The following is a 14653-nucleotide window of genomic DNA, read 5'->3' as shown; positions in this document are numbered from 1 at the left end:
CCCCCCGACTATCTCCGGGCTGGACATTTCTTTTCATCTTACATCGAGTCTTTCCAAAAAGTTACATGCTCTCTATTCTCTGATTTGCTGCGGGAGTTGCGGATTACTTGATCTTAGCTACCAATAAAAGTTCGTCTTTGTTAATTTCGTGCCACGACTTGCAGTATACATGCCACTATAATTTGATGACTATACAGGTTTCAAGATGATGTAGGCTCCTGCCCTGACATTCTTTTGAAAAATGCGACTCATCTTATAGCTACCCCCACTCACGAGCTCACCCCAACCGGATCTTCCTGCGGAATTTATGAACCTCCTCTCTTTTCAAGCCATCCTTACTCCCCAACAGGCAAACTCGCTCCCAATGTTCTCCAAGATTTCGGATAAGAAGTGCACATCCATCGCTCCGGAACCCACCATGCTCACCAATAATGCCTCCTCGTCTCAAGCTCGAGCTGTCGAGTTTGGGGAAATGCAATGCCAGAAATGAGCCGACGGGGAGAATCTCCTTTAGCTCTGCATCAGAGTTTGTGCGGCTTGGTATCTCCACTGAACCAAAGTACCTCTCTATTCCCGGCACTATTATGGATGCGTCAATGGAGTAGTAGTGGATTTCCCCGTTACCCTGCTGGTGTGCAACAATTTGAGATGTGAGCGCTTCGAGGTGGATGAATCGACTTGGTCCATCAGCATTATTGTCTGATGAGCGAGCGCGATTGTAGCCTTGTAGGTTTGCATAGTCGGCTTGGTATTCCGACCAACTCACGAGTCGACCTGACGTAAGTTCCACCTCGATATATATAGCCTCCTCTTTAGTCATAGGTACGTGATAGAGAGTCTCTGGAGGTGTGACAAGACATTGTACAGGAGCGTTGCAACCAGTCCAGGACCAGCTGGGAAATCCTTCCCGGCGAGAAGGGGGACCATTAATCATCCAGCGCAGGCCCAACTCGAAACTGAGAAAGGCGGAAGGCACTGGCGCTGGAACGGAAGTAGAGAATGGAATGCCCCACAGATGATAGATACCATGTTTCCGCCGATAGTATGCCAAGATACCCGATAAAGCGTTGAGAATATCGCTCTGATACGAAAGGGTCCGTGTGGAGTAGTTGGAGATGCACTCCCATATGTGCAGTCTTCCGAGTGAGTATTCCCTAAGATTCTTGTCCCGCGTAGTCCGCGTAGTTTCTTGAACCGGATATCCGGTACGCAAATCCTCAGGCAGAAACCGCTCCAGACTCGCTTTGGAAATTGCCCCCATCTCCCCTTGGATGCCTTCAGCTGACCCGAAGTATGTCTCCTTATCCGTGAAGTAGATTTGTCGTTGCGAGAGGAGTGCTTCTTGATACGTCCACGCACGTGTCGCCCAGATGCTAGCATGGATCTCGAAAGGCTGCGATAGCGCTTCTATATAGCCAAGTCCAACAACTTCGATACAAGTGTTCGTATTCCGCCGTCTAGAAATTCCTGGCAAACCAGAGTTTGGATCACCAGCTGCACATGCCACAATTGTAAGGAACGAGTTCTGGTATACTTCGTCCATCCTACTGATCTGTAGACTTCGAATTTGGCTACTTTCATTTGATATACAATACCTGTCAACCCATAGGTAACGGAGGTCCAGCGCGTTGCAAACGTCGATACTGTCTTGAATCGTATCTGGTAGATGTAGGGGCAATCGGTTGCCGTTAGCGTTTTCCAATGGAGGCTCGATAGCTCCTCCCCAGACGTAGCTCAACGTTGCGTAAAGCTCTTCTTCGAGCAAGGGCACAAGCGTGCGCGCAGCGCAGTCAATGACGGTGAAGGCTAAGCTCTCGCCATCTTCCCCCTTGTACCACCGAGTCTGTTGCGTGCATCTTTCTTTCTTCAACCAATCAGATATCGGTGCCAGGTCGAGGTGTGGGGCTGGTGCTTGGAGGTCATGAGTCTGTAGATCTTCGATAGATACACACACAAACGGTGAGACTTGAACATAGTCGTTCCGAATGACGCTCTTGGCAGAAAAGACTAGCATCCATAGACCCCCTAAGCTTCCATCTTCTTCCTTGGGTGGGTAGCACGAGACCACAACACGTGCAGGATCTCTCATGTCGACAGAAGACGCAGAGTTCATACAGATGGACCATGTGCCATCCGTACTGCGTACTTTGCATCGTTCCGGTAAGTATTCGATGAAGAAGTCGCACAGGCCACATCCTCCCGGTACCAGGAAGGTACGGTACTCGCCGAAAACCAGATCAGTCTTTCCAGCATTCTTTGCGTCGGTAACGCCAAACAGACGCTCTATCTGAAATTTCCGGCAGTTTTCGCAAATTGAACTCAGGGTGACAGACTTCATTGTTGCAACCGGAAGACCTCGTCTTTGTGATATTTATAAAAAATAACATATGATGTATTCCCGGAAAAGAATGGGTTGGTACCTGCCAGCATTCGTGGAGTATGGGTCGAGCGGTACCTAGGTATCTGCGATAATCTCGCTCTTCTCGGAGGGGAAGCCGCTTCTGTAGCTAAGAGAATAACGATCAGGAAGATGCTATCGGGACAAGTGCATGATGCAGAACTGTGGTCGCGTGTAAAATTTGATGTAGAGTAGAAGGCTACATCGCTGTTGCTTGTTGTTTCGCTTACGGCTGAAGAACCCGGGAAGCTACCCACGTGCGCCTGTCGGCATCATCAATCCCTGGGCGGCATACCTCAGGTAGGAATCTCCAATCACCTCATGCAAGAAAAATGCTGACCACGTCTAGAGCCTACGTCGGCGTTGAGTTATCTACTTTGGATGTTTTTATGTTCATGTGGGCTGCAGACCAATCAGCCTTTACTTGAGTTAACGTGCAATTGAGATTCTGTGTACAATAGATTACAACGACGTGTTGATGGGTATGCTACGCTAATGCGCTATGAACGACTGAACAACTCTCTCCTCAACTAGTACTCCTTCGCCAACTTACTCCTCGCGCGGAGCAGATGTCCATACTTGAACATGACGAACGGAATCAAACTCAGCACAGTTCCGAACATCGCAAGGATCAAACCCGCATACTGACTTCCTACGTTGTGGAAGAAAGCGCTTGCGAAAAGTGGGGTAACAGCACCGAGCGTGTTCCTCATTAATCCCTGACCAGCGATAGCCGAGGAAGACGTCTCGCCGTAACAATCGGCAGTGTAGGAATATGTGCTCTCGAAGACGAAGAAGATACCGAATGCGATAGGTGCGAGACCGATGACGGGGCCAACCCAGCTCAGGTATCCGTATTGTGTGAAGGAGTAGATGAAGAGACCGATGGGCAGCCAGACAGCGCCGAACATGGCGCCATAGAGACGGTGTTCGGGAACGATGCGGACGTTGGGGTCTTCTTGGAGTTGGTTGTACTTGCGCATCTGGAGGTGGTGGGCAGCCCAGCCGAGGAAAGTACCGATGGCGAGAGAGATGTAAGGTAGACCGCTGACACCTTCAGACCAACCACGCTTCTCGGTGAAAGTAATTGGGATGACCGAAAGGAACAGGAAGACGACGGCCCAGCAGAAGGCAATCCAGAGACCGAAGGCGAAGACGACGGGTTCGGTGACAAGCATGCGGATGGCCTTGACGGACGAAGCCTTCAGCATGGACTTGACATCGGGAGTGTAGATGTCATCTTCCGCGACGTATCGCTCATCTCCAGTTGCCTTTTGCAGCTGCTTGGCTCGCTTGTGTAGTCTAGCACCGCCACGTGTTTCGGGGAAAGCGACGAAGATAAGGATCAGGAGAGGAATATTGGCGAGGCCCTGGATACCCTCAACCCATCGCCATCCGAGCGCTTGGTCGATGAAGCCGGCGTAGATGGGTGCAGCGACAGTACCGAAGATGGCGACGAAAGCGAACATGGCCATCGGTCGGCCGCGCTTGTGGGGTTCGTACATGTCGTCGAAAGTGCCGCCGACAAGGATGGTTCCGACGCAGCCGAAGAGACCGAGTAGTAGGCGGAGGCCGATGATGGTAGAGATGTTCTGTGCGAGCGCGAGACCGATGAAGATGAGCGAGAAGCAGAGGAAGGCACTGGCGTATACGATCTTGCGTCCGACAAGCTCACAGAACGGAGCTAGTACCATGGGTGCGATGGCACACGAGATGTTGAAAGTGAATAGTCCAAGCTGACCATAGATTGTGTCAACGCCGAATTCCTCGCACATTCTGTTGATGCCCGAACTGTATGCTGTTGTTGCAAGACCGATGAACAGTGTCATCAAGTTCAGCATCGTGGTGATACTGCGCTTGTACCAGGGGTTCCAGTTGAACGGGTTCTCCTTGTCGCCAGTCGCGAAGCTGAGTACGATGTAGTCCTTGCCCTCATGGTGGACCATTTCGGTCAAGGTAAGAGGCATATCGCAGTCAACCTTCTTGATCTCACCACAACCAGGATCGATGTCCTCAATATCGTCGGTAAGATGCTTGCCGCCTGCGATTCTTCCAACAATGAGCTCGCCCTTTTCGTTGCGCAATACTTCCGAGTTCATAGAAGGGGCTTCCTCTTTGCCGTTGGCCTGATCCTCTAGTTTGCTGTTCACTCTCGAGAGCAACGCAGGTGTAGTTGCACCAGTGTTGGCAGCTGTGTTGGCAGCTGTTTGTTGTGCAGTCGTGCCGGCGATTGTGGCGGCAATGGAGCCATTGCGAGGGGTGGTAATCGAACCATTGCGAGGTGTGACGGGTGCACTGCGAGCAACTCTGTATGAGGAATTTGCTCTCGACGCTGCAAGAGATGGAGGTCGCGATGACTTGTGGTTGAAGGAGGGACCGTAGTACCCAGACATGGTGATCGACGATTAAAGTGGAGGTTCCTGTTTGGAAAACAAAGGAATGGGCGCGGAGTGACGACCGTAATCAAAGAGAGGAATGGGATTTGGGAGACGGAAAGCAGATATGTATATCCTGCTTGTCAACACCGGCGAGGGACGGCATCGTCGCCACTAGGGGCGGTGTGTGGGATGGCATTCGTCCCGTCCATGGCCTGACCGTAAACACCCGACAGGCTGGCTCGAGGACGAAGGACCACTACAAAGGGGGTATCCCAGGTTCATCGTCTTCGACGTCATAGTATCGGTGCACAAATGCCCAATAGATTCACTTAGTGCCATTACGAAGCGTGGACGGACGAGAAAAATCTGCTATCTCTAACGTGTACGGACACTATGTGCTCTAGCGTTCCAGGACTGTGAGAAGAGTTTGGTGTTGAGGCTCTGCGGGACTCCACTTAGTGGGCGGTCCGGTCGGCAGGATCACGGCATGACGTCGCGCGTGGATAGCCTATGCCAAAATTTGCATATGTTTCGGAGAGGCCTAGATTGTAGCCTATCTTCGGCAGCCGTGCATGTCCGAGCACGCGTGTAACGGGCGTTCAGGTGGTCTGATCCAGACGTTCTTCGCGTATGATTTCCAGTCGCATCGATGATCGTTGAATGACCTCCACCGTGTGCCTCACGATTTTACACGATAGCAAAGCTCGGTTGGCTCAGTCACTCCTGCATAATCTGTCAAATATACGGGGCTGTCGCATAATACTTGCTTACTTCATATATGCAGGTCCGCCTCGAGGCAATACCGACCTCTCCGATGACAGCGCGAGCCATTTCGTGTACGGTCTGTCCGTCCTCGAGTATGCGCACTGGCGATCATAGCGCCATTTGACGACCGCAGTGTTGAATTGATGAATGCGAGATGCATGTGAGTCGAAGTGACGATAGAAGCGTTGCTTCTCGAATCCCATGTGGCACGTGGGAGGGTGGCGGGTTCGCATCTGCACAGACTAGACTTCCACGAGCCGAAGATTACCCACGACCCGTTGCTACTACTGCGTCCATTCCAGCCCGTCGCACGACTTGTTAAGCACGAGCACCTCATAAATAGAGGAGATCGAACCAGTGCGCTCAGTCTACTCTAGTCACAACACGGGAATTAAAGCATTCTTAAGGCATTGCAGACGCCGAGATAGAGTAGTTCGTATCGATCTCTGTAGGTGTGTATATCATTCGTTGGTGAGATGTGGTGCGAGCGACGAAACAAGGTTTCGTGACTACAACACTCTGGGTGCAGAACCGTGTTCCTGGTCAATGATGATCACCGTTTGTCACAGTTGTCAGTATGATGACACCAATATAGATCCATATAGTCGGCGCAGTGTCCATGCTTACTGCAACGGTATCGCTGCATACCCCAGAAAAGCGACGAACCTACAAGGTTAGCGAATTCACTAAGATGACGGAACGCGGCGTGGTTAGACAACGCGAGCCGTAAAGGACACATCCGGTGACGTGCCCAAATCATCGATGCAATCATCACAGCTTGTACGCGGCGCGAGGAGCGAGGTGTTTGTTTTGTCATGATCGTGCCATTGTTTTGTATGATTCCCTGATGAACCCCTGGTCGTTATGAGACCAGCATCCGATTGCTGCGATGAGCCTTTCATCGGACCATGGCTGCCGATGCAGAGAAAACCTCGAAGAACTCCACCCAATGCTCAATGTTCCCTTAAACCTCAGCAATCTCTCGGAGACGACGGATCGTTGACCTGGTGGCGGCGGCAGCGGGAGTGCTGTGGGTAGCGGTTAGCGCTATCCTGATAAGATCTGCGACCAGTCCTTGAACAACGGCGCAAGGGGCTGGTGGTGTGCAGGGAGTCTTACGAGACGGTGTAGGCTCCTCCAGCGGTGGTCTTGCGGCAAGACCTGCAGTTCCAGATACCGACGGCCTCACGCTTGACAGAGTTCTTTCCGCAGAATTGGCAGACGTAGCGGGCGTGTTGTGTGATCTATCGCAGGTGAGTGACTCGTTCTACTGAGGCTGTACGGGTTGTGTGGGATTGCGCACCTCCATCTTCTTGACCCTAGATATTGTCAGTATAGCTGTCCCTGGCTCTGCGAGTGCGGCGAGGGGATACTTACTGCTTACGGAGCGAGGCACCGTAACGGGTACCGTACTTTCCGGTGATGCCGACCTTCTTTGTGCGCTTCGTCATTTTGGCGGTTGTGATGAGTTGACGAGTGTGGAAGCGTCTGGGTGTCGAATTCGATGACCTTCAAAGTGGTGTGGGGCGCCAAAAATCGCTAAACCGGGGTCTTGGCGTGGTGCGGCACCGGAACAACCCTGCCTCCGGTGCGAGAGGCCTGAGACACCGAGACACTGCATTCCATTTTATTCTCGAAGTACTGCATGATCGTAGCCGGCTTCTGATCTAGCAGTCATGAGGGTTTGTATCACACAGACGCGACAACTGCATTCTACACCCAAGTCTCGTTGTCGCGCCTTCTACAGCCGAGTCCTCTCGCTGGTCTTAGCACACTTGCAAGCTGTTACTCCAATTAGAATGAGCATTGAATCCTCTCATACTGGAAGATGCGGTTGTATGAAAATCTGTCAGTCGGAGAGTAGTTCTCGTGGAGTCTCTAAGTTGGAACGCGCGGTTCACGGACACGAAGGGCTCGGCAGTGACACCTGAGTTTCGCAACAACATCTCAGGCACAGTACCGTCTCGCCTACTTGTCGCAACCCAGAGGCAACCAAGGGTGTGCCGCCGATGCGCGAATCTCAGTAAAGCCGATCGTTTGTCAGAAGCGCCCGGCTGCCTGATTGCCGAAACAACATGAAACCAAAACAGCTGACAAGCACAGCCGGGCGCCAACAAACCACCCAAAATGGTGCGATCGTGCGCTTATCGTCTGGAGATCAAGCAGTATTCAGATGCCAAGGTCTATTTCCACCGGCGTCTGCCGGACACAACGGTCTTCCGGGGTTTGGGGCGCAGTGGACTGTGTGGGGAGGACTACGCGGCGTGAATATCGCCGTTGGGGTACAGAGTATGCAAAGATGGTGGAGAGGATATATATTCTGGGGCTGCATTGTATTTTGAGAGGGAGTTAAACATCATCGATTAAGCGCGCCCAACCCTAGTCGTTTCCACCTAGCATTCTCTCAAATCTACACAGTATGGCTATTCGCTTTCTCAAACATGCAACATTCATCGCTGCTTTCGCAGCATTCGTCGCAGCGCAAGACGACACCATCATACCCGAAGACCTTCGATCAGGCTTCCGTTCAGGTGGAGACGAAGTACAGGTCTCTTTCACAGGCGAAGCAATCAATGGCTTCAAGGATGGAACTGTGTTTGAAAAAGATGGTTAGTCTTTCCTCTCAACATATACTACGAAACCTAACATCGTATAGCTGTATCAAAGGAGCCCACGTTCGCTCTCGGTGATAGTAGTGGCATCTCCCCTGGCACGCTGTACACGATCATCATGGTGGATAGCACATGTCCAAACGCTCGGAAACTCCATTACGCTCGGGCGAACTTCAAGAACAACTTCGACATCACCAACATCGAGACTGAGTCACCTGCTCTTCTGGATTACGTTGCTCCTGGCTCCGTCGGCGAGAAGGGAGACGACCGACAGTACAGTTTTCTGATGTACACGAACCCAGGACGGAAAGAGATCACGGATCTGCAATTGCCAGGAGACAACGAGGCCTTTGATATCACGAAATTCCAAGATGACAATGGGTTAGGGGACGCGATGGCTGGAGTAGGGATGGTTGTGAAGCTTGGTGGTCAGGCAGATTGTGCAGGTGGCAGTGCAGAAGCGTTGCCTAGTAGCTTGCCAACACCGAGACCAGCGAGTAGCACGACAGTCAGAGTGTCTACTGCTACTGGTGGGTCAGATGCGGTAGCGAGTGCTACACCCACGGATGATGCGAACTCACCTTCTTCAGCTGCGACCCCTACCCCTACCTCAGCAGCATCGGGTAGGCCAGCGAACTCAGTCGTCCCGTCGAGCGGCAGTCCTCCATCTTCAGCCGCACAAACCCTGGCTACTGTATCAACAATTGTTTTGTCCAGCGCGGAGGGAACAACTTCTCCAACGGCAGCTGCTACCGCGCCAGAGCAGACTGCAAATGCTGCCCCGGGAAAGATGTATTGGCCACGATGGGCTGTTGCTTCTGTATTGTTGGTCTCTGGTAACATGATCATGTCATGAGTTAGGGTGCGGTAATACCATGAATAAATGAACATCAACGTTTTTTGAGCGTTGCTTTATTACACATGTACTATAGTACGAGCTTAAGCTACTTAATTACGTCCAAGCGAAGCCGTTCTTACAATTTCCACGGAAGCCTGCTCTGTACTTTGCCCGGCTGCCTTCTATCTACAGCCATTGTACAACTACCACACCACATCTTGATCCTCCATTTACTCTTTGACAGCCTCGGCGTAACTCTTGTCCAACGAGCCATTCTTCTTGATCAGCTCTCCAACGATGAACGGTACACAATCTTGGGGACCGTAGTACTTTAGATCAAACTTATCCCATTCACCTGCGTCTCTCAAGAAGTCTAGCGTATGCCTCTGAAGCTCACACCCACCCAGGAAGAATGGCCATCCAAGGATCGTATACACCAGTTGCATGAAGCGCGCAGCAACTCTGCCTTCGGTTCTCCAGGGATTCGCTACGTGCTCGCAGATCACCATGCGACCGCCAGGCTTGAGAAGGTTGTAGAGTCCCTTGATAGTCTGCTCTGGGTGGGGAACACCACAAAGCACGCGAGTGCAGCAGATCTCATCGAATACACCATCAGATGCCAACCCGCCTTTTCCACTTACATCCAGGATTCCGCTCTTGTGCAATGCTGGAATCAGACTCTCCGGCTCCGCACCACAGACCATGGCGTGGAACTTGCTACCAAACCCTCTCTTCTCCGCGTTCTTCATCAACCCTGGATGCAAGTCTTCGGCAGGTTCAGCCCCGTACACAGCAGTGATAATATCCGGGTTAAAACGTGAAAGCATCTCTCCGGATCCAGGGCCGATGTCGAGGACTACGCCTTTGCACTGGGACAAAAGCGAGAATGTAGGACCGGGCATTTCAGCAGACATTGCTTCGCCGTTGTTCTTCCAGAGGCGGGCGAATGCCTTGAAACGGAGTTTGGTGATGTTGAATAGCGAAAAAGGGCGCCAGTCATAGAACACGACTTCAAACATGGTCATTACGAAGTCTATGTATAAGTCAGTTCGGGTACCCTAAATGATGGTTGCAATGCTACTCACGATATGCTGCTATGAAAAGCAATATAGACGGACGAAGAAGCGTCGGAATATTCTCGCCCAGCCATTGTGACGCCGTCATGATTTCTTTGAATCCTGCGCGTCTCGGAGTTACGATTATAAGATACTTCGGAAGCGGATCCGCGGTCGCAACGGCGATCAATCGATGAGGATGCAAGAGCAAGAGTGGAGGAAAGGAAACAGAAAACAGAATCCAAAAAGGAACATCATCAGCTAAGCTCCATGTCCCAATGGAACGCTCGGGAACAAATGCTAGTCAGGCATTTTGGTAGTCGATGACATGATAGGTCAGTTGGGGGGTTCAAGATACGGACGGGGCGTGTGTGACGTCGACGCGCTAGTGGCAGGAACAACCGAGGCGCGGATCTGAATAATGCGCATCGTGAGCTGTGACGTCTGCAGCCATCAACACATTGCCAGCTGTCAACACACACAATGACCGAAGGAAAGAGAACGCAATTTGCTTTGGTCACGGGGTAGGTACTACTACAAGTCGCGACAGTCGTAGGCTTAGCTCTTTTCAGCTCCAACTGACGCGAGCAGATGTACTCCCGGCGGTATTGGACACTATCTCGCGCTGGAGTTCGCCGAACGAGGTAAGCATAACACCATGTCTTCACAATTATTGGTTGCTAATCGGTGTATATAGGCTTTCAAGTCCTGGGTACCGTCCGCGATCCGTCCAAATACACCTCGCCGCACCCCAACATCACATATCTACCCCTCGAACTCCCCCACAAGGAATCCATTCGCGCACTCCACCAGCGCGTCACTGAGATCACAGGAGACAAACTCGACGTACTGTACAACAATGCCGGACGCAACTATGTCGTACCAGCGCTGGACTACGACGAGGATGAGCTGCAGGAACTTTTCCAAGTCAACGTCTTCTCCGTCATGGAGATGTGCAAGACCTTTACCCCTCTTGTGGTCGAAGCGAAGGGTACAATTGTACAGACAGGGTCATTAGCTGGCATCATGCCTTATGTGTGGGGTGCACCATACAATGCCTCCAAGGCCGCACTGCACGCCTACTCCGACACCCTACGCGTCGAACTCGCTCCGCTAGGCGTACGCGTCATCAACGTCGTGACTGGCGGCGTCACATCGAACATTGCGCGAACGCACCGAACTCTGCCACCGGGCTCCTATATGCAACCGCTTGCTGCCGAATACGAGAGAAGGTTGAAGCACAGTCAAGAGTTGGGCATGGATACCAAGCAATACGCAAGCAGTTGCGTGAGGCAGGTGCTTGCTGGAGACGGCATATTCTCCAAGACGAGATGGATATGGGAGGGTAAGATGAGCTGGGTCGTGTGGTTCGCGTGGACATACCTACCGACTGCGGCGCTTGATCTTTACTTCACCAGGACGTTCAAGCTGAACAAGCTGAGAGGGACAGCTGGACCGGACAAAAAGACGCGATAAGGAAATGCGATGGCCATGAGCGGCTGCAAGCATTGGATGATGCCAATCAGACTCAGTTCCCGTGTGACCCAATCCTTTGTGGAACAGGCCGGCCATACGGTCTGGTTACGATCAGTCTTGGTCTTTGGCAATACACCGTATTCCATTCTCCGAAGATGCAGATTCATTTGCTGATGGGTCATTTTGAGCAGACATAGCATACGTCATGTGTGTTGTAGCACAAACGAAAATATTCATCGCTTTTTCGATGCACGATGCACCATCCTGACGACTACACGTCGTCGCCCGGGAGGGTGCATGCATGTGCCAAGAGTTTCAACCACACAGTAATCTCCTATTTGTTTGCTTGGAGACAGCTTCCCAACCTTTATACCCGCATATTGCAAACCTCTGCGCATGTACAATCACTGCGAGTCAATCGACAGCATATCCACCGAGACCATTGCAGGTCGTCCATCGCTTCCCGACCTTCCCAATGAAATCCTCACTCTCATCTTCGATCACTTGTTTGACGGCCAGCGCAGGCAAGCTAGGCTGCATGCGCGTGATCGCAAATACAGCCTTTCGACGACCTACGCAACTCTCTATTCTTTAGCACGCACCTGTCGCACCTTGTCCCACGTCGCAAGGGATATCCTCCGTCAGAAGTTCGTATGGGAGTTCCGCCATCCATTCGGACCTTTCGCACAGGGAGCTCGGCCTGGGCCTTATCATCATACATATCCAGATTGCAGGCACATCAAAGTGTTGAGCGATGCTGAGATCGATGGAAGGCCACTTTACGAAGGACCACCAAAAGAGGCGCTCGAGTCAGCCTTGATGACCCAACGAGGCTGGCCAGATGATGTACCGCATATTCTTGCGGAGGCACTCGAGGGACAACCGGCTGCGGTTGAGCTCGCATTGGTTGTTGCCAACTCACCCAATCTACGAGAGTTCATCATGGACGCCCGTCATGCGATATCGCGCTTTGGCGGGTTCCTCGGCGATGCCCCCATATGGCTTTATCCTATCATCCAGGTTGCGCAACGAAATCTCATCAAGAGTGTCAACAACCCATTCTACAACGAGCTCCGGGCTATCGATATAAACATGCAGAATGGCGCTTGCTACAGTTCGACTGTGGCATGCCTCTTTGTTTTACCGAGTCTTCGAAAACTTCGTTTAAGCGTGAAAGCAGGGGTGTGGTCGATGTTAGAAGGAGAAGATTGGCCAATTCAAGAGAGGTCCTCATCGGTCTCCACCCTCATACTCCACAGAGTCAAGATTTCGGCTATACATACGAAGCTCATGATCATGTCCTGCAAAGAACTATCGAGATTTGAGTATGTGCGGGACTCGAGTAATGATTCGTTACGCGGCTTGCCGGAGATCATGTCTGGTCTCGAGCAGCAGCAAGACAAGCTACGCATCCTACGTCTCGACTTTACACATCGCGACCCACGAGATGCCCCTGATCTGAACCACGCACGCATCGATGGATTCCACCGATTATATGCTCTGGAGAAGCTCACCACGTCGTTTCAAATACTGCTCGGTAGGCCCTCAATGGATTATACCGGCGATGGAGGCTGGCAGTACCCTCAGATTCGGGATGTACTACCCCATAGTCTACAGGAGTTGTCATTAAGAGTGAAGTCTACGACATTATCCCAAAATTATCATGATGGCTATCATCGCCTCTTCTCCAGCGCACTTCCCTTGCAAACAAACGGTCTACGCCTCAAGAAGGTCCATGTAGCGTACTCAGACAGGAAAGGGAGGGCTCCTCCGTTGCCGTTCAGCTTCTGGAATATCAAGGACTTGTTTGTCGCACACGGAGTCAAGTTTGACTATCGCATTTTGATTCACACCAATCTGGGAGGTAAGTAAGCTCTCGTTCCAGCACTTCGTCTTCAGCCAGCACTCCTGCTACTGCTAGCAAGCGCTCGTACATAATGTTGTTGCTCTATTTGCATAGCGCTGACGTTGCTAAACAGAAGATGCGTACGTCAATGACATGGCTTCAATGCTCAAGAGATACGGGCCGAAGGCAGTCGAAGTGGCTCATCACTTTTACCTCTATCCAACCCAACTCGTGCAGAAAGTCCTATCTGAACTAGCCTATCCTGAAGACTGGATAAGCAGCGAGGAAGGCCGGAAGTATATGTTCGCGTCGTGAGCTATTTATAGGATTGGCATCACTAGCAAGACCCTGGTTCTTCATCTCTTCCCATCGTGCTGAGTAAGACCGATGCTTGTTCGGGTAGACAAAAAGCTTAACTTTTGCTTGTTGAACGGGACCATCGCACCGAGCCGGACGTCTCCGTCCTGTAACGTAGCATCGTATGCCTGAAGATCTCCCGTGTCAGACATATTCTTGGGGTGAGGCAACGACCTATATCCCCGTCCCTTACTCCCAACACACCAAAACTCAAACTATGACGTCGCAACTACTACATCCACACTCCGTCTCGCTAACGGAATCCCGCTCCGACAAAACAATCCCACCTGCAAGCGAAAACCCTCGTCCCAGCCCAACCCCACGGAGCGCCACAATGCCCTCAGGTACATGACACTTGTACCTCCCTCCACCACCAGAACCCACAATCTCGTTCTTTTTCCCCCATCGACGATGAAAGGCGCATCGCATGTGATGTATTATACAATGTTCTAGTGTGTTTCCACGCACAGCCCACCCCAATCTAATATATATTGCGAGTATACACCAATAGCGCCGTTTTCGCGGATCAGGTACCTATATCAGCCGGTTGTTATTACCACGTGAGGGAATGCGCACCTTGGCGATCGGACGGTATGGAACTATGTGGGGCCAAGACTACCGTGCGCCGTGTATGTGGTAGTGTGTGTGGGATGTAGTGGGTAGGTAGTACTTGCGAGGATGGTGGGTGCGATGGTGGGATCTGGACCTTGGGGCGGCTGGTGCGCCGGCTGTGTGGTAGGTGGTCGATATCGTTATCTGAGACTTTGTATTACCACCGAGATATGGGATTTCGTTTTGCTGACTGTGCTCTTGGATTACGTTGATGTCACATGCAAGATAATTTATCGTGGGAGCTGGACTTGACGCAATGATGCTGCATGTTTTGCGATTATACTTGCACTACTACCAACGTGAAAGTAAAGCCAGA

General features: G+C 51.6%; 4 protein-coding genes across 4 annotated transcripts; 2 read left to right on the top strand and 2 right to left on the bottom strand.

Annotated features, from left to right (window-relative positions):
- Positions 1 to 2928: 2928 nt before the first annotated feature.
- Positions 2929 to 4791, bottom strand: J4E93_006097 (uncharacterized protein; the record flags this gene model as incomplete). The annotated part of the gene is made up of 1 exon (XM_049344015.1): positions 2929 to 4791. The coding sequence occupies one exon, from the start codon at positions 4789 to 4791 to the stop codon at positions 2929 to 2931; it is 1863 nt and encodes a 620-aa protein (XP_049199248.1).
- Positions 4792 to 8147: 3356 nt separating this feature from the next.
- J4E93_006096 (uncharacterized protein) lies at positions 8148 to 9009 on the top strand (the record flags this gene model as incomplete). The annotated part of the gene is made up of 2 exons (XM_049344014.1): positions 8148 to 8154; positions 8198 to 9009. 2 exons carry the CDS (start codon positions 8148 to 8150, stop codon positions 9007 to 9009), a joined length of 819 nt encoding a protein of 272 aa, XP_049199247.1.
- Positions 9010 to 9221: 212 nt separating this feature from the next.
- J4E93_006095 (uncharacterized protein) lies at positions 9222 to 10010 on the bottom strand (the record flags this gene model as incomplete). Its single annotated transcript, XM_049344013.1, has 1 exon — positions 9222 to 10010. One exon carries the CDS (start codon positions 10008 to 10010, stop codon positions 9222 to 9224), a length of 789 nt encoding a protein of 262 aa, XP_049199246.1.
- Positions 10011 to 10529: 519 nt separating this feature from the next.
- J4E93_006094 (uncharacterized protein) lies at positions 10530 to 11522 on the top strand (the record flags this gene model as incomplete). The annotated part of the gene is made up of 3 exons (XM_049344012.1): positions 10530 to 10570; positions 10638 to 10690; positions 10744 to 11522. 3 exons carry the CDS (start codon positions 10530 to 10532, stop codon positions 11520 to 11522), a joined length of 873 nt encoding a protein of 290 aa, XP_049199245.1.
- Between the last annotated feature and the right edge of the window lie 3131 nt (positions 11523 to 14653).

Source organism: Alternaria ventricosa (genome assembly GCF_023758065.1).
Source record: "Alternaria ventricosa strain BMP 2768 chromosome Unknown scaffold_9, whole genome shotgun sequence".
NCBI lineage: Eukaryota > Fungi > Ascomycota > Dothideomycetes > Pleosporales > Pleosporaceae > Alternaria > Alternaria ventricosa.
This window is presented reverse-complemented; position numbering and strand designations above follow the sequence as displayed.